General features: G+C 40.1%; 2 protein-coding genes across 5 annotated transcripts in view; one reads left to right on the top strand and one right to left on the bottom strand.

Annotated features, from left to right (window-relative positions):
- Positions 1-136: 136 nt before the first annotated feature.
- Positions 137-5,042, bottom strand: LOC118774471 (tyrosinase-like). The gene is made up of 5 exons (XM_036523814.1): positions 4,224-5,042; positions 2,983-3,199; positions 2,122-2,269; positions 812-993; positions 137-387 (listed from the first exon to the last, which is right to left on the bottom strand). Exons 1-5 carry the CDS (start codon positions 5,040-5,042, stop codon positions 137-139), a joined length of 1,617 nt encoding a protein of 538 aa, XP_036379707.1.
- Positions 5,043-9,435: 4,393 nt separating this feature from the next.
- The window catches only part of grm5a (glutamate receptor, metabotropic 5a), a 43,997-nt gene continuing 28,008 nt past the window's right edge, over positions 9,436-25,424 (top strand). The window contains exons 1-3 of one of the 4 annotated variants that reach the window (XM_036523429.1): positions 9,436-9,574; positions 12,576-13,481; positions 24,774-25,023. In XM_036523429.1, coding sequence (XP_036379322.1) covers positions 12,806-13,481; positions 24,774-25,023 — 926 coding nt within the window. In that variant the 5' untranslated portion in view covers positions 9,436-9,574; positions 12,576-12,805. The other 3 variants (XM_036523433.1, XM_036523432.1, XM_036523431.1) reach the window with 3 other exon arrangements.

Here is a 25,424-nt window from a genome sequence, read left to right as displayed (position 1 = left end):
GGGGTAAGTTTCTAAACAGTCAGATATATTTTTTTTCAAACTATATGCTCCTCCATAGAGAAACATGTGTTTCCCTTACATAATGTACAGTAAGAGCTCCAGCATGAGGGCTGGTGACAGCAACCACAACCCCTGGTCACAGACTGCTCTGATACGACATAGTGGAGCCCTCCTCTTGGCTGTTGTTAAGTAAGGGTCGTTCCTCTCTGTACAATGAAGCTTTCCTCCTCTTTTTCCTCTGCAGTTGTTTGTGACAGATCAGGGTCGTTGCTGCCACGATGAGACACGACACCAGGGCCCCCAGGAGCCCGGCTCCCAGGAGCCACAGCCAGATCCGTTGGGCCTGCTCAAGGTACGGGCTCAGAATTTCCTCCACAAAGCGCTGGCCTGAAGATCAGGGAAGATATGGAGATGTAGGACGACAGAGAGGGGGTGATATTAGAGATGAGAAGTAGGGAGAAGAGCGGAGGTGAAGAATGGATAAAAGACAAGGGGATCCATAAAGAGAGGAGAGGTGGACAAGAGAGGAGAGAAAGGATCATTGTGGTAGTGCTGAAAGTGTTTATCATTTAGATCTAAGGGAGCATCTTATGCTATGCCTTGAAACACGTTGGTGAATTTTCATTTAAAAGGACAAATGTGAACAAAACCACTGTACTGTACAGAGGGCAGATGCCGCAAGAAATTACTGTTCAGCTACACCTTCTACTCCAGTGAAAGTCTTTATAGATTTTAAAGATTGTATTAAAACTAATGATTTTTTTTTAATCTAAAAAATTGGCAGAGGAAGAGCTGGACTGGGCAGACTCACCTGGGTCTAACAGGTAAGCATACTCATAACCCAGGGCTTTGCTGGATGTGAAGTAGTCTCCATTCCTGTGGAGGGGAATGAAGGGGACCATGAAGTAGCCATCATTGTGTCCAATGGGAGCGTTGGCTCTGGGGTACTGGCTCCTGGGGGGCTGATGTCTTCGCAACCACTGCTCATAGATGCTGAAGAGAGAGAGGTCCTCAGACACATTCCTAAAATTCATAGACTGGCTCTGCTGAATCATTAAAACCCCTGGGTATGTCAGGGGGAGTCCCCCTCCCCTAAATAGTCATGAGATCCCTCTGTTAATGAACACTGTCTCTCCTTGTAATCTCTGGGTCAGTCTGTCACAGGCACAGGCTGGTTGTGCTTGAAGTGTCTCTTGGTCATGGCAGAGGTCATGTGAGTCCTTTAGCCAATGGAAGTCATGCGTTAAAGGTCCTTGAGAAAGCCATTTGCGGTGACTACACAGAGAGGAGTGTGGTGGCAATACAGCTTCATTGAATCAGTGGGTATTTGGACATTTATCAAAACAAATGAATGTATGAAATAGTCAGGCAGTTTCCCTGAGTCACTTGTATTAATTTAGGTTGAATGAAGCCATCAAGCCAGTGAATGATGATTGCAAACACCTGAACATTATAGAATATGGATTGAATAGACTTTGGAAGCTTATCTAAAACCAATGTCTTGTTGCTAAAGGAGGAGAAGTAGAGATGATAGGATGTCCAGATCTTTGACACAGAATGAGTTTTCTGTAATAGTATTTATACTTATTCACTTTGTGTAAAAAGAACAATTGTCTGAATCTGAGTTTCATTCTTAAAACATGAAAAAATATAGGGAAGACACATTTTGTTTATTATTCTGAAAATATTATGTGCTGTTTTGAACTGAAATGGGTTTTACCTCCAACTAACATTCGATGAATGAATGGCCAGAAGTAAGTTTGGGTCACAAGAGAGGACTTTCTAGTAAGGAAGGCAGAAGTCCTTGCTATTAACTTTGTGCTCTCAGTATAGCAATAATGCAGCAATTCCTGCTTTCAATATGTAGGCAAGAGCAATTCTGCTGGTGGATAAAGTTAGGGAGAGCAATTCCCTTGGTGGATATGGTAATAAAAAAGAAATTCCATTCACAGATGTGTGATGAGAAAGTCACTGCAGTCCGCAAATAAAATCTCACATCAAAATTTATCTTTACAAGGGAGCTCAGAGGGAGAGCCAAAAGCGGTAAAAATGTCTGTGTCCTCCAACTGACTCTTTGCTGACTCATTGTCCACAAAGGCCCAGTGAAGTAGGAAGACTCACCTGTCGACAAAGGCATGGTGCAGGATGAAAATGGGATCATTGGCAGATCCTTGGACTGATGACATGGAACCGTTCATAAACACATGGAGAGAAGCATGCATCCCAACTTGGGCATTGTTGCCTAGTCCAGTTTGAGGACTGCCAGAGCCTACATGGAGATAAGGACCACAAACTACGTATCAGTATGTACTACTGTACACATACCATATATCTTTTCCTAATAGTTTTACATACCATGTATGTACGTATGGTACTATGGTACAGGTACTGTGTACCAGCCATATGTAGATATGACTGTGACCCCTGGATTGTATACTCATTGGATAGATTGTCTAGAACCAATGAATCTATTGAATGCAATATTCTGAAAAATGTCACAACTTAGAAGGATGTTAAAGCAGAAAACATTGAGAGTTTGTTAGGTGTAATTTCTGAGACTTTATCTCAGTATCCTATCATTAATTAGTACCACTTTTTCATGCTTAAAGTGGAGTTCAGTCTTGCCGCAAGGCAGTTTGGCTTGAACTTTCGCTATCAGATTTAACATATTTAACATCAACATTCAGCATCAAGTTTTAATTAACTATTACTTTAAGGGTGGGTATGTAACATTTTACATTCTCATTTTTCAAATGAATATAGATTGATAGTAGAAATAATATAACACTGTCTTAAATTCCTGAAAGTTATAGCCAAACCACTTTGTGGGAAGATGAAATTCTACCATAACTGCTGAGGTGAATGTTCGAGGCTTTCATGTTAGAACGCTTAACAATTGCTTCAGGATGTGAAAATCCCAAAACTTGAAGGGTACAGAGATGGTGGAGATGTAAAGGGGTGGGCATCAGGTAGATGGCTAACCCTCCAGGGTGTTCCTGAAGCTCATGTTGGCGCTCCTGTCCATGGGCCCGGTGTCGTACTGTGGCAGGCTGAGCGTGAACTCCACATCAGCCGAGGTGGGCAGTTGGCTCACCAAGTTCCGGTTGTGGTTGCCAGGGTTTCGCAACAGGGGCCCTTCCCCTGTGCCGTTGCACAACACCCCCCTGCTGTTGTACTCCCCTGCTTGGGAGCAAATCACCTGGTGAAAATGTAGTGTATTAATGAAGTGTAAACGACAATACTGATTCATAATACTCATTAAGCCTTTATACATAAAAATGTATGGCCTTTTTGACATCTGCTGTATACAGCATCAATCGTTGTGTTCATATATAATGAATAATCATTAAATGCAGTATGTCTAATTTAAGCAGTTGATACAGAATTTCTGTGATAGTTCATTCATTGTTTAAAGGTAAATAAATAAACTTTTAAAATGAGAAGACAAGACTACTCATTCACATGAGTTAGTGCGGGATAATGGTAAGGAACATGGCCTCTGAGCTGCAGGTCTGAGGTTGTTTTAAAACCCTGTTGTGATACTGTGATATCCTTTGCTCAGGGACTTTCCTTCAGCTGTCCATTTGGAAAAAAAAAAAAAAAAAAAAACAGCCATTTAAATGGAGTACAGAGGGTACAAACATGGTAGGCTGCCATCTGCTAAACAAATAAATAATCTTCTTACCAATCTGGAGACACCAAGAAAAGTGTTAAAAAGAACCAATAGTGTTGTTACAGGAGTTACTGAGCAGCAGTAAGGTGTAAAGCCCAGGTGCTGAAGGGTAGTTGTATATCTATCTCATGGATATCTCATGGTATATTTCTGCTGTTCTCAACAGCATAGTCCAGTTTATTACCTCACTAAGTATAAATGGATAATGTTTGTGGATATAGAAAGGGTCATATTTTCATTTTCATAAACTCAGTGAACTTGACATTCTTTAAATATGGGACATGGACTAATACAGTGCTTAAAAGACTATACTAAAAAATAATTTCACATTTTTGTCACAATTGCTTTTCATTGTAAATTGTATACTTGGCCATAATAAATAATTTTAAATGGTGCTTAGCATTCTGAAAAATGTCTAGATGGCGTCGAGGCATTCTGCGGAATGGCCTTTTGCAGAATTCCAGCTAAACAATGCATTTGTTATATATTTACTGTTGATTATTTAAGAGGCGTTGTTTAGATTTGTTGTTAGTGAGGTTGAGGTGCTTACCTTCCAGGACGAGAAGACCGAAGCAGGGCTTAGAATGTTCGGGTTCAGTGAGCTCCGACCGCCCATGAACTCGTCCGTGCACACCTCGCAGTCCTGCGCGTCTCGCCAGTCCCAGTACGGGATAGTGAAGTTAAAGTCTCCTGTCACTTTGCGGATCTCGTGCTCCCAGGACAGCAGGTACACGCGGTGCCAGGGCAAAAAGGCCGGAGCCCAGTGACCAAAATCAACATCCGTCCAAACGTTTGATCCCCCCAGCAAAGCGTCTCTTGACACGTAATAGTGCATCCAAACAAACAGATCGTAGACGCTAACGTCCGAAAACAATGGATTTGTTCCACTGTTCATTTCTTCGTACGTGCCGGTCACTATCACATAATCTTGGCTAATGGTGTTTTTGGCCAAGTTCAAGTAAGATATTAACTTTTGTCTTTCGGGGATTGACAAGTGAAAAATGTTCCGTCTTATTGATTCCCTTCTCTCTGCGCAGTTGATGCCAAAAAAACCGAATTTGCAATCTCCGCAATTGAAGCCCATGTAGTTACCTGTACACTGACAGGTGCGATTATAGAACACCGAGGGCCACCTCTCTCTGTCGTCCATCCCAGTAAAAGGGTACTGCGGTCCGTTGGGGAGGTCAGAAATGACTACATCTTGACAAAAGCCCCTGCCAGAGCGGGCTCCACAGACCGACCCATCCTGTTCCCACACCGGACAGCACTCTTTAGATCGGAGGACCTCGGGGGTGACGCATGCTCGCGGGAACTGTGTGTGTGCAGGGCACAATAAAAAGAAAAAACAAAAAATTCCTAAAGTCAGCATCCCTTTGTCAGAGCCAAAATGTCGACTGGTTTCTACACTGTGCAGAGGAGGAAATGTAAGCTAGTCCTGTTCGCACAACCATCCCCACCCTCATCACATGGCTCTGATAGCAGCCAGAGGGGTTTGACACCACACAAGAAACTCAGAAGTATCTATTTCCACTGCCTAACGCAGTTTCTCAACCAGTGCGCCACCACATCCACTAAGGTGTGCCATGGAAAATGTTCCCAAAAAAGAGACATAAGACCTAAGGCTCCGTTCTTAACAGTTTCGAAACTCTGCATTTCTGCGCACAGTTTCGGTCTACATAGATATGCAAGTCCACGATATACTATACCAAAACTGTATCAAAGTTACATAGTGACAGTAAATAGAATTTATAGACCCTCAACAATGAGCAATGAAGTAGTGCGTTAAGAATGTAGCAGTGGTTGAGTAGAATAACGGTGTACCACGGGTGTTTGGCATTTATGAACAGTGTGCGGCTACAGAAAAGATTTCTATTTCTCAAAATAGATTGAGAAACACGGGCCTAATGATTTCATTACTTCTGTTATTCTGTTCGTCACTGTGTATTTTGTATGAACAAATTGTTTGGAGTCATAGATTTCCCACCATGGTGTGATTTTGGGATAGTGATGGTTGATCAAACGCACACGACCCGGAAAGCCAAATCAAATCAAGAACTGAATGTAATTCCAGTTATTGTCATAGCCATTTGAAAAAGTAACTGAGTAATGGAACTTTGCTATTAACGATAGTTTATTATTATTATTATTATTATTATTATTATTATTATTATTATTATTACTTGTTTACCTTATCGTGAAACACAAATTTAAAATTGCATTAAAATATGTATAGTAAAGTATTGTGTCTGTCAATGCACAGCTCTCCAAATTCCATGAAAACAGACAGTATGTATGGCCTGTGCTTAAATGCAATTATATGTTTTATGTGTTTATTATGTGTTCATTTATTATACTTTATGTTTAGTGTCATGACTTTATCCTATGTTTTTGGTGTGGCAAATGAGTTTGTAATAACAAAAATGTGTCACCTTCTTTCTCACAGTGGTTTATGTTATCAGTCATACATTTGTTGTTGTTTGGACTGATTTGTTGTGAATAATGCAAGTAATCTTTGCTTGTTCCATTTCCTCAGTAACAAAGAGAATGAAAGTGTTGAGCTGCATAGCTCAATATAGCGTTTATATAGCTGAGGAAAATCAGCAAACTAGGCCCTTCATTTGAACTTCAAATTCCTGTGAGATGAGGCAGCGTTGATTCATACGTCAAAAAAGCTTTCGTCGACTACCTAGCTAATCTCAGAACAAAATCTTATTGAAAGTACTGTAGCCTACTTCACATGTTAGGATGTGCATTTCTTCCACCAAGCAACATCAACCTGAAAATACAAGTGTAATGGAATATAATCGAGGAGGTCACTTATCTAAATAAAGAGATATTGATTTCACAGCCATCATACGCAATTTACTTTTTCATTTAGAATTCGCTACAGAAATGTTTACAATTACGCTTTGTTTAACCCGGAACGCGGACTGGTCGGCTGTTCTGGCTCTGAGCCAGTCGGCAAGTTTTGACATCAGTGAATGACTTTTTTTCGGCTAATGCTACAGAGCAATCGTCGTACAGTGCGCGAGAGCGACTGTACAGCGAAATCATGTGTTTGCCCTCAAAGCCTGAGGCTGCGCTTCGCAAAGTCGAGCATCATAAGCCTATCATATGCTTTTGTAAAGGCGCAATGAAACCGTCACGGGATCAGTCACTGACCACACGAGAGTAAAAAGACAACATACTGGAAAACTATTAGGAAAAGATATACGGCGGAGAAATAAAAGTAGCCAAATTTTAACCTAATAAACATATATACAGTTAGTAAATTTCATTTAGAATTGTATCAAATTGAGCAATTTTTGATAAGCATGCTGTACATTCTAGTTGTTTTATTTTGTTTTATTTGTTTAAGATCTAGATATACGAATTAAAACAGTATGGCGTTTCACCAGAGTTATACAGAAAGAATTATGCGATGTCTGGAAAAGCAGAAAATCAGCCCCATTCAGTCAGACTGACTTCAGTTTGGGTGGTATACCTGTGTATTTACAGACGTTCGCATATGCCTACACGTTGGGAAAATAATATAAATAATGGGTATACTTAAAGCAATAGTAATACTACTACTACTGCTAATAATAATAATAATAATAATAATAATAATAATAATAATACGTCTGTGTTAACAATATTTATACATCTGTAGATTTCATTGCACTGTTCTTATGTGAAACGAGAAAAATATAGACCTCGTTTTCAAAATGAATAACAAAATATTGCTAGTGCGGTATATTTGCATATGCACCTTACATGTTATGAAGCGCTTGTGCAGCTAGTATTGGCCAGTAGTATTTTCTTACCAAATATATGAATAAAGTTTCCTTCCTTTCCTAAATGCCAAACAGTGGCTTATAAAACAAAATGTTATCTTATCATACTTTTGTTGAGATGACGATAAATTTGTCCATAAAATTGTTGGTTTGCTGATTGAGTCAGAATTATTTCTGAATACTATTCCTTCTCCAGAATGAGCTGTGCCGCTTGCATTTCACGCGTGATTGTAATATCTGTGTACCACATGGCGACGCTGTGGTCCAATGTTCTGAATTGAGTTAGGCGGTTGGGTGACATATCCGAACTCTGAAACTGAAGTCGAGTTTATATGACGTGTAGAAAATAGAGACCGAAGTAAATATTTGTACGGAATGATTTAGATTCAATTGTTTCATTGATGAGATGGCAAGGCTTTAACCGCCTTGTTGGTGTGATTGAGAAACGATGTAGGCCTGTCTCTACAAAATGGTATGTTTGTCTTTTGTAACGACCAGCCGTTTACCGTCACAAAGTTTAAAGTGATGACGTTTAACACACTCGCTCCTCTTTCAGTGAGTGTGCTCGTTGTTCTTATTTTCCATCATTAACAAACTGTAGGCACATGAGTGCTTTGATGATTTGTGCAGAGTTGTATTTAAGTGAAACATGAAAATTGAACATTGTCCACTATGTTTGGAATTCAAAGGAGCAAGCCAGCACCATTTAATAAGAAACTGAAAATGTAATAGAGTATGATGCATGCCTCAAACATAATTTACTGCCCTGTATAACTGGAGGAGCTCCGAAATCATTAAAAGCCAAATAATGACTGATCATTAAATAATTAAAGTATTCATTTGCATGTGTGATCTACTTAGACAACAAAGGGTTTTATATATTAAAGATGCGAGATAATTTAATATTGTAAGTATGGCACCACTATGTCCCCAATGTATCTTTGACATGCCAGTTCCTTTGTACTGCTAAATATTCCCTCTTAGCCATAACAAAGAAGTTGAATTAAAAGGCTGCGTGGAGTGAAAGTATGCTTAAGAAGGGCTCTTTTCTACAACTCACACTTACAACTGTTCGGTTTCAGAGCGATACATTTGCAGGGATAGATTGTCGAAAGAGTTTTACTTTCTGTCTTTTCATTAGCATAAGCACATTCCCAATTACTCGTTTGTTTTTTAAAAAAATGAGTTACACAGGTTGCTCCTTGCCAGATGTGTAATGAACAACAGGTTGTCTATTTTTTTTTTCTTTTGCAGACGTCTTCATACAGAGAAAGAATTTCCTACATAAACTCAATTTCTTAATGCATGTTTTATAGATTGCAGTTTTTCAAGTAGAGTTATCTTAAATCAATATTTTAGTGATCATAAATGTTTAGCTGCAGTAATTTTCAGCTGTGACCACTCAGAGGTAATGATTACGTGAAACCCTTGTATCCCAGGAAGTGTCCGCTCCTTCCTTGTCCTTAGTTTTATACAATTTCTATACGGGCTTCATGTTGGATACCAAATTTAAAACAAAAATATTAACTTGAATTATGATTCATTTAACTAATTCAGAGGATTATCATATCCACGTCTCCATAATAGGACTATATCGTATAACTATATGTATGCATAAATTGTATCATGATGATGCTTTATGTTTGGCTGTAATGCACCAAATGACACTAGACTAGGCTACTTTGCGTACTTTACGTTACCTCTTTTAATAGTTTGTATATCCGTCTGCAGTTAGCAGAGGGGGAGGACACAATTAATCCTGTCTTTTTTTGCCACCGAAATCCCTTAATTCATGCCCTCTTTGGTTCAGGTTAAAAGCTCTGTGAAAGAGAAGTGAGGTCATCATCCATACTAGTTTATTAACGCCAAAAGAAAAAAAAAATCTGCTTTGGTGAAATAGCAAGGGAGCGTTAACTGAAAACTCGGCCACCAATAGTGAGAGGGGGAGGGAAACACTCTGCGAGGGCGAGAAAGAGGGAGAGCAAGTGAGCGAAAGACATGTTTTTGTTGCCATGGTAAAAAGTGGATTAATCGTGATGTACGGATCATCATGCTTAGGTCTATGCAGCACGAGTTTGATTCGCACATACGTCGGATTCATCTGAAAGCCCACAGAATTATTGAGGTATGTATCGGGCGTAAACTGTTAAGTTTTTGCACGATGTAAACTTACATTTGTTAAATGACACCACAGCCTTGTAGTTTTATTATACCAATCATCCTAATTGGTTTGGCTGTTCCTAAAACACATGTAATGCTTGGGGGAGTATAATGTCATTCCCTCTCCGTAATAACACCCATTTGAGCTTCACTGGGTCCGTTATTTACATACTATGACTACAGTATACTTGGGGACAATTTTATTGCACTAAATGTCATTATGTGTTGAATCGTTTCTATTCGCAATGAGTACATGAATGCCATACCTACATTTCATTAAATAGAAATAACTGAAAATTAGCAGCTGCATCGCATATCAGCGAAATATGTGTATTTGGAACTGGTTGACCAAGGGCGATAGTCGCTGTCCGTCTGTTACAACTTCCTTCAGTCATAAATGTTCCCGTGGTTCTCCACAACAGATGAACTGCCAATATACTGTCAAGCTTATTTGGGTAATAATAAACAATAATACCTTATACCGACATACCCAAGGTCAAAATGCTGAATAAGTTATGTCTGTAACGCATTTTCCCTGTAGGACATTGAATCGAGACGCCTAATTCGTCTGTTTTTAAATTTAGTGGCTATTCCGATCGCCGGATTTAAAATAATGCCAGGATAGAATGATTGATTTTAGTAACCTTCTGTCAAGTGTCTTACAGTCGTAGATATTGCTGTAATATAAGATAATAATAAATGCCTAAAATACCACGAAAAAGTACTCTTGACTGTCTCTTCTAGTCGGAGTCACACGTTACAAAAAGCCTAACGGAAGACGTGGAGATGCAATAATGTTGATTTAATTATCCAGATATTTTATTTGTCCTCCTTTTGTTGTCGGGTATGATCATTCAATGCGATCTGACCAGCAGCTAACGAAAAGAGAGTCTGACCTTCACAGTAATGGAATCGATGAATGAGGGAATTTCAATCAAGATAAGTGAATAAAGAGAAATGGGGTGGATTTTGCAGTGAAAGACAAGCTCCACAGAACGGTCAGTGCATCGCCACTAGTAGCGGAAATCGCTGTTTGTGTCCTTGCTGTTTCGCTTGTCGCCACTGAGAAATATATGTTCATCTTAAGGGGTACCGCTGCACAATACCCTGGCGCTGGATTGACAGAAGCGACGCGTGCAGGTATGCAGTTGCAGCACGGTGCGTGGCACCACGAGTTTGTTCTCCGGCCACCGGCGTACTGTAGGTTTCCCAGTTACCCAGAGAAATAAGGGAGATATAACCCAGGAGGCATGCACGCAATTTGGCCAACTAGTAATGGAGAAGTGTAGGAGATCGAAAAGGTAAGATAGCCTTTTGATTGGGTTAAGCTCAGATGCAAGTATTTTGATTATGGTGCGACAAACGATACGAATACCAGCATATTAAGTTAAATGTATAGCATATTTGGTTTAATTTATTCACGTTCCTTCCCATGATAATCTGTCCGTGTTGCGAGGATTTGCAAGAATGCGTTCTTTGTCATGTTTTATCTGTATGAATTTGCATTTATCATTCAGTGAAATGTGAACATGTAACTCCCATTTCTGAAAGAAATGCAATAATCTACTCTCTAGATCTATAATCTCGGAGGGATCTGTTTTAACATGACCGTGTTTGTTTTAAGTAAATTAGTCTTTAATTCCTGTATGATATGCTTGTCTTTATTATGACATTCTGTGGTTGAAGTCTTAGTCTTGCCAGATGCATTAGAGTGCAATTTCTATTGCGCGGTTTGTTTAACATGTAAAAGTGGGGGGGAAAAGAAAAAAAGAAAACTCCACACAGCGGGAGAGTCCAGTATAAAGACGTGAGAGAGGTTTTTTTCAGCACCACCAACAGCTCACAAGGACGAACAGCAACTGCTTGTGACAACGTTGCTCTTGTAACTGTTGAGCGACCAATGAATAGAGGGCAGGGATCCTGTATTCTTAGTGATTTAGTGGGTAATTAGAAAGACTGTAATAAACTGAAATAAGAAAACCTGTTAAAACTGTCTTCAAATGTACCAATTTTAACGTAGACATTTCAGTGACAGTTTTTGTCATTGGGAATGTAAGAATGATTTGATCGATTTCCAGATATAATTAGCATTGCGTTGCGTTCATACGCATCCGTCTGCTATCCGTATGCCTTGGAGTGGAGGCATATAGGCATTGTGCTGATATTTCATGTGGTTAAATCCCACGACTCATCCGTATACCCCTATAGGCTACTGTGACATTCCCAGTGATACACTTCTAGGTAGGCTATCGGTATTTTGGAACGCGGTGCTAAAATGCCACCCCTTTAGATAGATAACGAATATCAGACTTGTAAGGCCTGTCTTGTCAATGAAAAGCACCGTAGTTATATGTAAATGCATGCATTATAGCCAAGCTGATGCTTTGAGACGCTGTCCCCACAGAGCGGCTCCCTACAGCAAACTTAATCCTCTAGGCTGTATGAGACTTAACGTTCTCGAATGCGATTTCAGGCTTGGCAAGGCTTTAAACACTCGCTCTCGGAACATGTCGATTGCTTGAGGATATTTTGTTCTGACTGACAAAAAGCAAGGGAAGGGCTTGCTGATACTGTGACAGGTGTGCTTTTTCTCTTCCAAACAGAGCTTATACTCTAGGGGAAGGTGAAGATGAATGGAGGATATTCTATATAATATATCTAGAATGTGATGAGACTTGGGACATCATACCCCTTATACTTACACCTTTCCCTCATCCCTTATGCAATTATTACCATAAAAACTGTGCTTTGTAAATAATTCTTCTTATGTTTCATTCAAAAGGCATGGTTTTCTGACATAATTTAATCTTTTACTCAGTATTATACTTAACGATTTAAATAATTTGTTCCTCCCAAAGTGAAATCTGCTATGCCATTTGACATTCACCTGAGAAAATGTACATTTAATGCACATAGTACTGTGGAAATTATAGTCTCTAATGTCTCTTTCTTCATCTTTTTGAAAGGCTATGATATGCACGATCCCAAGCTTCTTTTCAAGAAGACGCAGTGTTGATAGCAACACTTTCTCCCTGGGCTTCATGTGGAAACTCCAGACAAATGGTAGTTTCACAGTTCATAGAGTGGAATAGACTGAGATATTTTCCCAGATACCATGTTTCTGGCATTTTTCCTGCAGTAATGGAGTTTTTCTGAAAACACAAGAGAGTGCCGGGTAGTTTTACCTCATTTAAAAATGAACCTCCTGCTTTTGGTCTTGCTTTTTTTGTCACAAGAGGACATATGGATGGCAAACTTTGGCCTCCTGGTTGGTGCCCAATCCAATGAGAGGCGGGTGCTGGCCCATGTCCCCGGGGATATAATCATTGGTGCACTGTTCTCGGTGCACCACCAGCCCCCTGCTGACAAGGTGCACGAGCGGAAGTGCGGGGCAGTGCGGGAGCAGTACGGGATCCAGCGTGTTGAGGCCATGCTGCACACCCTGGACCGCATCAACGCCGACCCCAAGATCCTGCCCAACATCACGCTGGGCTGCGAGATCCGCGACTCCTGCTGGCACTCCGCCGTGGCACTGGAGCAGAGCATTGAGTTCATCCGGGACTCACTGGTCCCCTCCGAGGAGGCTGACAGCCAGGCACGCTGCTCCAGCGATGGGCCCGTACGTGGAAAGAAGCCCATTGTGGGCCTGATTGGACCTGGGTCCAGCTCAGTGGCCATACAAGTGCAGAACCTGCTGCAGCTCTTTAACATCCCCCAGATTGCTTACTCAGCCACCAGCATGGACCTCAGTGACAAGTCCCTGTTCAAGTATTTCATGAGAGTGGTGCCATCTGATGCTCAGCAAGCCCGGGCCATGGTAGACATTGTCAAAAGATACAACTGGAGCTACGTGTCAGCCATTCACACTGAGGGTAAGATGGGCCTCTGTCTTTCTCTTTGCATCAATGTGAAGAAGCCTTTTTGTGCCTCTACTGTTGTTCAGTGTGTGGAGATGATTCTCAGGAATGCACACTAATTATAGCAAAGAATTTTGGCAGTGAGAAATGATGTGTGTGATCTCTGTCTTTTGGATTAGTTGCATCATCTCTCAAACATGCATATTTTCCTTTCCATCAAATGGGGCCAATATGTTGGTGGAAGAAGGGGAGGGGGGCAGGCGCAAAGCAACAAAATTGACTGTAATTTTGAGTGAGAGTAGATTTGAAATCCTGGCCTTCTGTTCATGAGTCATTGATAATACATGATGTTCTCACAAATGTGAGCAGAGCTTTTGGCTCTGGCTGTGGTATTCAGACTGCGGGGCTCCATCGCTTTCTTCTCCACAAAGAGAATTGATTTCTTAACACACCTGAGAGGCGCAAAGCAATTTTATTCACCAGTGTCGTTACATACTCTTGTCTTTTGGCTTTCAGCCAGGGGTCGAGGGACTTCCAGGGGTCTTTGAACAAAGTGAGGTTGGTCCTGAGAACAATCATGAAATCTATTATTTACATATAAATGATAGAGTTATAGTACAGTAGACATTGGTCTCAAGTACAATTTGTTATGATGTCCCATTGAAATAGACAAATTGTAGTTTACATAGTATAATGTGTAACCCGTTTTTCAACTGTATATGTAAAATACAGTAATATTTAATGCTTGCAGAGCATGCAGTGCCTCCTTTGGTTCTGTTTCTCACACAGCTCAGGCTCAGTGTAAGGGTTTAAATCTGCAGGGATTTTACAGAATAAGTATTCTGGAGCAGGCAGATGATAACAGTATTACATTACAATTAAAACAATGACTTCAATATTATTGCTAAGAAAAAAAAAGTCTATATCTTCTGAGGGTGAATTTTCAAAAAGGTCTTCCATTCTTTCAGACCAGTCAGAACAGTGAGATCATAGTCAAAGATTTTGTTTTATTCAACAGACTTTAATTAATAACTAATGACCCTATCTAGAATTTAAGGAGAAACCATCTTAAAGTTGTTTTTAGATGGGAGAATACTTGTTACCTCCAGAAGTTTCAGTGAGGAGTTTTAAGAGAGTGCATGACTATATTAATGCCTGGATTGCTGCCCAGATAACTGATTAATTACAGGCTTTCATTAATTACAGCAATAGGTTAAATATATAGGTCTTTTCTCAGTGACCACAGGGGGTTGGAACTCCATTGATGGTACAAAAGCTCAATGACTGTGGTGTTAATTATCTCTAAATATCTCCATTTTAGATGATTCTTCAGCAGTGTAGCATTATCAAATGGCTCTGATACCTGTGCAATTACACTGTTACTTCATGGTGCTAATTGTTATAACTGCATGTGCTTTCTAACGATTTCAAAACACTGTTTTGATGGTCTAATACTAGCTATGAGTAAAACTACTTGTCAGACTACCCTAGCAGCTTCACAGCATAGTGTGAGGAGTCTTCTGCTTCTCAGCATACCTGGATGAGTCATTTATTTCCTTCACACAGTAAAATTGGTGTCAATGCTAAGGACTGGAACAGGAGACTCCATGGGTTATGCATTTAAGACATTTCTCCTCATTTACAATAGTCTGTTTACATTCAGAAGAGACCCTGACAAAGCACCCCACTCACCACATCTCCACCACATGTGTAGTTTGATAATGTGTGTGTATGCAATTATCTATCCAAAACAGACTCAAGCACAATCAGTACTATTACAGCCATAGGTTTCAATGTAAATTAAAATCATTGATGGAGATAATGTATGGTTCTTGGAGAACCTGAGCAACTACATTTGTGACAAAGTAAAGTGATAGCAGATTGCAACACTATTCCGCTTGTCATGGACTTTTCATTCCACAGCATGAATCTAACACACCATCGAGAACTGACAGTCTCTTTGAACACAAAGAGCTCAGAATGAGCTACCTTATCTGTCCCAGCTAACAGTTCATTTCTTTGGACCATTTTCATAAGGTGCAGGTAAAGTGATCACATAACAATGTTACAACAGCGCTGTGAACACATGGAATGTTTAGTAGAATGTTTAGGCTGATTCTGATGGATACACAGCCATACCAGTCTCATGCCTGGGTGGAGCTGTGCATCCCTCAAAGAGCAAACAATACAGACATCAGAAAAATCCTCCAGGGAATCATACAAAGATCAAATCTATTAACAATTTAGGTATATGTCTGTGCTGCAGCGAGGGAGAGTTTGACCTTGATAGAATTCCTCAGGGATTCAACACTCTGCCTTCCCTCTTGGCTGTTATCTCAAACATGGATTCCGTGGTGACAGTCATACAGTACTGTAGCTGCACAGAGCAGAACAAAAAAGAAAATGTGTTCTGTGATGCATCTTCAAAGACAATAAATGGAAATGATCATGTTTACTGCCAGAGTAGTTCAATCAGGTCCTCATTTATATCAGCCTGTAGTCCCAGTGAATAAATAGAACAGTAATATGTGCTGGAAAAATATTCCCACATGAATAGAATCAGGATAAAGGCTTGGAGTGCTCATTTGGGGTTAAGAATATTTCAGTGTTCAGTTGCACTTGTGAACATTGTAGTGTTCTGTGGGGAATGCAAATTTTTCAGTGTTATTTTTTCTTTAAATGGTTGCTTCCTTGCATCATCATAATTGCATACTCTTTAATTGTGAGAGAAACAGTGTGAGGTTTGTACATTTCAGCAGTACTTTATATGATCATTATGTAGCAATGCTTGGTATAAGCCATGCAGCTTGTGACAACTGGCAGAAAATATCAGAGTAAGAGTAATAAGGTAGAATGTACCAGCAGGTAGAAATTAAGCTATCGATGAATAATTTAAAAAATACTTTCAAAGAGATTCCACGTGACCTGATGCATTTACATTACATTATTGTCATTAAGCAGATGCTTTTATCCAGAGTGACTTCCATAGATTACAAATTTATCCATTCATACAGCTGGATATTTGTTAAGGCAATTGTGGGTTAAGTACCTTGCCCAAGGGTACAACAGCAGTGCCCCAGAAGGGGATCAACTAGAAACTTTTCGGTTGCGAGCCCTGCAACTTTACATTGCGCCCTTGTGCCCTTGCTGGATTTGTAATAGCCTCCTGATAAGTCCCGATTGGTTGTTCATTCTACTGTCATGTGACCACGTGAAGATAGTTGTATTACCAGGACATAAACCCATATTGAATGATGAGATGATGATTTCCTGTGGTGCATGTCCCTAACAGTTTACCTGAAAGAGTGAATTGACTATTACCATTAGAGTTGATGGTGAAATGATCCTCAATATATAAATATATAATGCATGAATAAGGCTTATTGAACAAGGAAAACAAGAACAGAACAGGCTCTTGATAGTAAGCACCTCTTATGAGATGCAGTTACCCAGTTCATTAGCCACTAATACTTTATTAATTAGAGCCTTAACCACAAAATCAGTGCTACCCTATCGAGCTACATGATTGAAATAATGGTGACATATTTTAATGTTGCAGCATTTTTCCATCCTTTCCCTCTAAAGTCTTTAAAGGGTGTGAAACGCCTTCATTTCTCAAGTTTAATTTGAATTGTAATCTTCTGACTGCGGAGGTGGCAGGGGGATGAATAATACATTTAAGAGGTGAAAAGTATTTGATCTTTTTTCTCTCTGTTACTCTTTAAATGGAGCCAGCTGAGTGCAGCTGACATCCCTAGAGTTCTCACAATTGTTTCTTGTGTTTAATGACTGAGACCCAGAGAAATTTCTAACTGTTTTCATTCTCAGCCCACAGGGACACAGCTGATGAAATCTGTGTTTGAGTGTGCCAGTTTCTATAATGTTTACAGTTATCCCATTGCCTTCCATCTCCTCTCAATTAGTGGTTATAAATGGTCTGCCTCACCATGTTGAACGTCTGCAAAAGCTTAATTTCAGCATGTTTATGAGGATGGCAGATATGCCATCTGCCAAGTCACAGAGCATGCAGGGCATAGCCCATACCTATACAGCACAGGGCAGCAGAGATACTTTTCAGGGTTTTGTACAGCAAGAATCATAATGACTGTGAGCTCTGAGACTTGACAAACATTTATTTCTCTGCCATCTAATCTTATTTAAACACACAGAATTCAGTTACAATTTCACATACCCACGCAATAAAATCAAATACATTTGCATTTACGTAATGTTCCAACTAATAAGGACACCTGGACATGGCTCCAGACAGTTGTATTACAGCTCACTGGCTAGTTTGCCAACTCCATTACTAGGCTACTAGCTAGCCTTTTTTATTTTCAGTCAGCTAGCTTGTGACCTAGCCAGCTAAATGCAACTAGATAACCTCAGGGATATCAACATTTTTTATTTTTTATTTTTAACCAACTAACTAACCTCTGGACTATGCGCTTAATCAGCTATGGTCACCCTACCCAGCCCAATGCCAGCCAGTATGAAGCCAATTTTTGTTATCTCCATAAAAAAAGTATTTCGTGTTCGCTTGCCATCTAATCTACCCAGACCTTGACATGTGCCCTTGTATGGAGATGATCAACGTTATTCAGTTTACCTATGAGTGGTCATAATGTCCAATGTATGCACTTTGGTGATATTTTCTTCGGATTGGTTAGATCGTATTGTCAATTTTTTCAATGTTGTATTCACACTCGCAAATGCCCCCATCAAACTGTGTGTTTTATTATGTGAGCTTGCAGTTGCTTTATGCAACTTGTACACTATACATCATGGTTGGACATAGTGAAATTATTGTTGCCTACCTTAAAAAACAAGCAGAATAGCTTTCCAGATAACAATATCTCGCCCATTGCTGATGTTAACATTTCTCTCGCTGATTAAAACAGTAGTCACTGTTGAACATGATGGCAGTAATTTCAAAGGATATTAAACTTACTTACAGGTCAGACAGTTTTGTGACTTGTATAAATATAGTATTAAAACTGACAGAATCATTGCTTGGAGACCTTGCTTGGATAGTGGACACCATCCAAATCAAAGGAGTTGCTTGTATGTTCGCTGTTGATGGAACAACATATTTGTAGACGCTTGGGAAAAATAGGTCGCTTTCCATTCACGTCTGGCTGTGAGATTACCCACATCACCACTCTCTTTAATGATTCGGACCATCCAGAACAAGTGTATTGAACTTGATTTTGTAGACTGATTCTGAATAACAATCTGTCTCATTGCATGTAATGAGGGACAAAATCCTTCTTGAGGGATGGGCCATAACGCTGTCTGGCCTGAAGCCAAGTGCACATTTCAGGTCCAAAGTGAGGCATGGGGAACTGTCCTGATGATTCCTTTTTCATCAGTTTTATGATGTTGTGTAATCCTGCGTGCTGCTGGGTTTATGTGAGTCATGCTGAGGGTTTATGTTTTGGGCTTGTTGCTGTGCTTATCCAGAGCTATTAGTTGATCTTGTAGACGAAGCATTTATATATCTACGTTTTTGTTTGGCAGACAGTCTTGCTGAAGAAAGTGTACATATTTTACTCCAGCGTTTCTCAAATTGTGGGTTGGGATCCAGGCACATTGCGAGTGAGTTGCAAATGAAGGTTTAGATTAAAAACTTGAACCTTGCAGTTATGGCAAATATAGTTTTACAGGTTCTCTTTTAAGATCAAGACTCAGAGCCATCCATTGAGTGTAGAAAGAGTCTCAGAGGTTCCCAGAGGATTTGCCAGTTAACCTTTAACTCCATACAGCAGAGAGCACTACTCTGCTCTTTTCTTGGATGTGTCCTTTACACAGCTCACTGACAGCTGATAAGGTTGACTGATTGCTTGGTCTTTCGACCCAAACACGTAGTGTAATCTTTGCAGACCACAGCGCAGGGTGACCTTGAAGTTCCGATCCAAAAAACAGACAGACAGGATTGGTTATATCGTATCGTCAATTTTTTCAATGTTGTATTCACATTGGCAAATGTCCCCATCAAGCTGTATGTTTTATTATGTGAACCTGCAGTTGCTTTATGCAACTTGTAGTTAACTGATTGCTTGGTCCTTCCAACCAAACAAATGGTGTAATCTTTCCAGACCACAGCACAGGGTGACCTTGAAGTTCCGATATAAAAAACAGGCAGACTTTGCATGGCGATGGATTACAACATACAGGATTGTCGTCATCAGAGCAGCAGAGTCAGAGTCAGCTTCTGAAGGGATATATCTTTGTGCTGGTTTTGCCACCACATCTGCTCTTAATCACATAATTAGTCCAATTATTAACCTAGGTTGATATTTTTACATTTATTGTGATTGTAAATTACATGTTATGATTGTAGCTGACCCCTGGCTATCATGTTTGAATGGCTAATTAACTAATTGGACCATTTAACCCAAAGGAATTGGCTGTGACAAACAGTTGCAAATGTAAAAACCCCTTGAGACTGAGTCTAACACCCCTGAATAAGTCACTACTGCGCTCTCATCCGTTATTATTAATCTTTACCCCAGCTCTGCTTCATTACGAAGGGCTGCTCTCTGTGGCCCGTCAACTGTGGAGTGTTTCAGTCTGCTTCTGCCTGAAATCTTTAAATGACCAGGAGGTCAGCTATGCCATTCTTCCCTTTCTCTCAGTCCTCATTGGCTGTGTATCCAGGAAAGCAGGGGGTGACTGAGTGCTTGTGTGATTGAATCGTATTGATTTTCCTGGCGACCAGGTTGATGGGTGTGACCAGAGGCAGACCATGTCGATTTTCCTTGAATGTTATTCTATGTAATACCAGCTTGTGTCTATCACTCCAAGACTGATGATTTTTTTCCATTTTCCATTTTCAATTTGTGGTCTCTGTTTTTCTTTACTTCAGTTTTCACCTCATGAAGATATCTGTCAATAGAAGAAAATTGCATTGGAAAAAACAGCAGGAAAAATGAACAGGAGTCTCTGTGCTATGACTTGACTGAAAGATCTCAAAGATATTGTTTGAGTTTAGGAAGGTGTAGTCTATTGACTAATGACTTTTTCCATTTGATAGGAAAGGAAGATTTGATATTAGCCTATAGTTCCTCAGATTCTTAAGGTCTGCATTTGGTTTCCACAAAACAGGTTTGATTCCAGCTAATTTCAGAGATTTAGGGAAGTGGCCTGACAATAAAGTTTTATTAACACTATTGTTAATAATAATGTTAACAATATCAACAGTGTTACTGTGTCTCAAGTTTGTTTGGCTCAATAGAAGTTAAAAGATAAACAGTATCTTTAGGAGACATGACAGGCCCTGGTGTGGGCATAGAAATGAGGAAGAGATCACCTCTCATCTCTTCAGTTCTTGTACATCTGGTATTAAAGTGTATATTTTTCCTGACTTAACCTGTCAAAATAAGACAATTGGGGAGATGAGAGGACATGATTGTAGATTAAATGACTTCTGCCAGAGAGAACGCTTCAGGCAATACTAAGAAACTATTCCATTTTTTGGCAAGCTGGTTTGATGGTCTCTGTTCGGTTGTTTTTCTGCTTGGCTTTAGAGTCATAGAGGTGTGACTTAGTCAAGGGTATTGTATTGTTCTATTAAAACATTATCAACATCTGTCAACAGCTGTTGAACATCTCTCAACGGCTGTTGAGCTTTTCTTCCTGTGGTAAAAATTGGGAGCTCTAAGTCTAGAACTTCAAGGGAGCTTAGATTTTAGATTACAATTATACGTATATTACTATATTGTAGTTAGATGACATCCTGTGGCTCCTTTTTTCCACCTCCATTCCTCTTCTTTCCCCTCTCTGCAGAGTGCCTGAACATGTGCTTCAGCAGTAAGAGCTCTCCGAGCAGACACCCACTTCTGCACAGGGAACGGTCACATTACCCAACCGCACGCCCACCAGTGGCATCTTTGATTAAAAGCGTGTGATTTGAAAGGACTCCTGTGCTGCCGGTGGCAGAAGCACGCCCCCGGAGAAGTGGGCAGTTGATGGAGAAAGTGGCTGTTTTCTCAGAAGTCATTTTACCAAACAGGCCATTGATTATGAGTGAACACTGCTGTCACATGAAGGACAAGCTGCATTCCCATTTTTCTCTATGAAATATGTTAGTTACAACAGCTACTGCAGGTAGTACCATCATTATTTTATAAAATAAAAATATTAGCCATAATTGTTTTAAATATTTATTTGTTGATATTTGTAATAATTTGTCACTCATGTGATGATACCAAATATTAACAAATATTTTTTTGTCATAAGAGAGGAGACAGTGAAGTCACTTAATGTCACAGGGAAGCAGTGATTTCATTATGTGTTGCTGAAATAGTCATCCAACATTGCAGTTTAATGCATAATATTTGTATTTGGGTCTAAGGTAATGGCCACAAGACAACAATGCTGTTTTCTAGTATTTTGCCTGATATTGATTGAGGCCTCTACAGTATTGAGAGTAAATTTCTTCATATAACAACAGCTTTGTTGAGCTAAAAAAAATCACTTTCTCTCAGGAATGGACTCAGAGCACAGAAAAGCCCAGGGAAAGTAATGGCTGGCTTTTCAGTTTCTGAAAAGCCAGCTACAGCTGATGAACACAGAGCTGTTGATGGAAATCACACTGTGAAGAAAACTTTGCACAAAGTCAGTGCAGTCTCCATCAACCAGCCTTCTCTGCTGATGACATTGTCCAGCCTACGTACTATACATGTGTAAATACAAATACAGAATTTTTTTTTCCCATAATGAAAATCTGATTGCTCCACGATGCATATATTTGGCAATCTCCCCAAATACACACATACACAGAAACACAGAAACACCCCCCCCCCCCCCCCAACAACCTACATACATCTTGTTCTGGTCCTCATACATTTGAAATGTTAAAGTTCTGTTTTGAGTCGTAGAAGTTACCGGTATTGAATGTAATGCTAAAATGCACCAGTACTGAATGCAGTACTCAAAATGGCACCAAAGATTGCTCCTATATGAAATGCAATGCTATCAAAATGCAGTGTTCTTGTACAGAATGCAGTCCATTATGGCAGAGTGTGATCAATTTCCATAATAATAGAAATGCAATAATAAAGACTGCTAGTTTTAAGTACAGTGCTTAATGTGGTACAATGAAGTGCTGAAATACTCCATAATACAAAATACATCTAGATGGAATCAGCGGGCGGCTCTCCGATATTGCACAGCACTGTGACCCCAAGGGACTCGTTATGCAATGGAGGCTGATGAGTAGAACCACTGTACATCTCTTGGAGGGGCGCTGTTCTTTCTCCTCTAGGCACATAGAATCCCAGGTGATCCCTCTGTCCCTTTGTACCTTTGTCACCACTGTATGTGGAGCATTGGCGATTAGGGCATGCTGCCATGTCTGGGTCTTGCAGTGCAATCTGGGTAATCCACACCATTTACTGAAGATAAATGACAATAAACCACATTTAAGGGTAAAAAAAATGAATGGCTTTTTCTGAAAGCTGCTATCCTGCAGGTTTTCCAGCTCTCTTTGAACCAGTATGGAGCCAAGTGAAGCTGGTTCAATCAAGACAGTGATTATGTAAATCAGGTCATCATGTACCTGACTAGAATGAGAGCCTGTAGTCACTGTGGGCCACAAGGACTTGGATTGACAATATCTGCTCTATGGTTATATTGTAGTATAGTAATGTGTTTTTGTCAATGACTGCTTGCTTTGGCAGAGGCATAGCTTAAACTTCATTGTAAAAATTCAATTGGTAGAAGTGCTCTTCTTAGTGCATGTACCCATATTTATGTATTGGTGTAAATAAAAAAGTCTTCTAAATAGAAAGAATATAACACTTAATTTAACTTAACTTTTTAATATTGTTGTTGGTCTTTGTGAATTCAGATCTATGCATTGGTGAATTGGTGAATGAAGTCAGCCTCCATTTTTTGAAAAAAAAAAAAGAAAAAGTGAAGATTTACGTCCAGTTCTTCAAATACATTTTTCCGATTAACGTAGGAAATCTTGTGAATCATGTTTTTTTTTTGTTCAGTTCATAAGTGGGTAGACTATGTTTACTTATGCATAAACTAGCCAGGACTCCACCACTGACTGTGTGAATAATGACCTATTGCAGACAATCATTAGCGGTGTAGCTGGGGTTATTTTTAGCCAGCCATGAGCTATCTCCATGATGGATGCTTCATTGTGTTGGATGGGTTCCCTTTAGTTCCTGTACTTCAGAGGATGAAGAGATTACATGTGCAACTGTGTGTTTGGGTGCAATAACCCTTCCCTCCCATTCTGTCTCATTAATCTAAATGTGATACCCATGTGAATCATGTAAGGAGTTATGAAACTGTGTCTATTTTTCTTTTCCCCCTCCCCCAAATACACATTTCTTAATATCATTTTGTCTAGACAAGGATTCATATTTGGGTTGAAGCACAGAGTCACTTATCCTCAAGCTTGAGTGTCTTCTTATTGAACGGTTACAACTTTGCTGCCTTGGAATAAATGGGAAAGTGCTGCTTTTGAGAAAAATTTACAGAACATGATGAGAACTAAATCTTTGAACATTTTATGTGTAATTCAAGATAATGTATACCTGTGTGTATAGTTACGTGTACTTGTGGAGAGGTCATACTTTGAAATCATACTGTGTGTCCTTTTAATAATTCAGAAAAATACAGAAAAGATTCATTTTTTAAATGTTACTCTCAGCCCCTGAATTAGAATAAATTCTCCACAGAAACTAGGTCACCTGGATTTTATGTAAATGGGGGGGAGTCTACCCCTGATATTTCATATAATGGGGACACTACAGAGTCTGGTGTTTTAATTTGGCTCAGAACCAAGGCACGCATGTGTGTGTGTGTGTGTGTGTGTGTGTGTGTGTGTGTGTGTGTCTATGTGTGCAAGGCTGTGGGGATATGGGTGTATGCAGGCGTTGAGTGTGTGTCAGTATATGTTCGTGTGCTTTGTGTGTCTACATGTTTTCAGTGTGAATTTAATTAATCACTGGTACATCTTTAATGTTCTAAATGAGAGCCAGAAACATCTGTATTAAACAGATTTCTGCAGTATGTTTCTTCTATTTTACTTTACTGTACAGTTTCTTGTTCCACAATAAGTAAACCAAACTAGGCTATACTCTGTTACTGTTATTACTACTATCATCTGATTGTTACTATTATCTATTTTGATGTTGTGTAATGATTTTAGAAATCTCAGGTTCTGCTTTGCAGTGCCTTATGACCCTGACCACTGACCACTGATGACCTGTTCACTTCACATCCCCTCCCGCTGATCATCTGCCTGTTCTATTGATCACCTATCGTTTGTCACCATGTCCACAGGGAACTACGGAGAGAGCGGGATGGAGGCCTTCAAGGATATGGCTGGCAAGGAGGGGATCTGCATCGCCCACTCAGACAAAATCTACAGCAACGCGGGGGAGCAGAGCTTCGACAGGCTCCTGGGGAAACTGCGGAGCCACCTGCCCAAGGCCCGCGTGGTGGCCTGCTTCTGCGAGGGCATGACTGTGCGCGGCATCCTCATGGCCATGCGGCGGCAGAACCTGGTGGGGGAGTTCCTGCTGGTCGGCAGGTCAGTAAAGACAAGCGGCTCACCTTGCTCTCTCCGCACATCCAGGTAGAGACTACCGACAATTGATATGTACTATATCAACAAAATGCCACTTTGTTCCTGGAATCACTGGTGGATTTACTGTATTCTGCATTTTGCTTTTGCTTTTCAATACCGACACCCTGTGGGTCTGAGGGACCCCGCCCCGCCTGCATCTCGCTCAGTGCTGTCACTTGTATCCCACTCACTCAGCTCCGTGGATAAAACAGCTCCTGTTTGTAAAGCATACCTGGCCGCTCTGTCAAGGCAGGAGATGTGGGGGCAACAGTATTTATCACATTACAACTATAGTTATTGGGACTTCTTTTAGATATGTAATTGTATCGATTCATTATAGAATGCCCATGAAAGAACATCCCATT

The sequence above is a fragment of the Megalops cyprinoides genome, chromosome 3 (assembly GCF_013368585.1).
Source record: "Megalops cyprinoides isolate fMegCyp1 chromosome 3, fMegCyp1.pri, whole genome shotgun sequence".
NCBI lineage: Eukaryota > Metazoa > Chordata > Actinopteri > Elopiformes > Megalopidae > Megalops > Megalops cyprinoides.
The sequence above is the reverse complement of the archived record's forward strand: the minus strand, read 5'-3'. Positions and strand labels throughout refer to the sequence as shown.

Bases quoted from the DNA above. Each gene is read 5' to 3' on its own strand.
- LOC118774471 (XM_036523814.1), bottom strand. From the start codon at position 5,042: ATGCTGACTTTAGGAATTTTTTGTTTTTTCTTTTTATTGTGCCCTGCA. The intron at 3,200-4,223 runs GTAAGCACCTCA...CATTTTCACCAG, and splicing joins CGGTCTTCTCGTCCTGGAAG to GTGATTTGCTCCCAAGCAGG. The intron at 2,270-2,982 runs GTTAGCCATCTA...ATCTCCATGTAG, and splicing joins CTTCAGGAACACCCTGGAGG to GCTCTGGCAGTCCTCAAACT.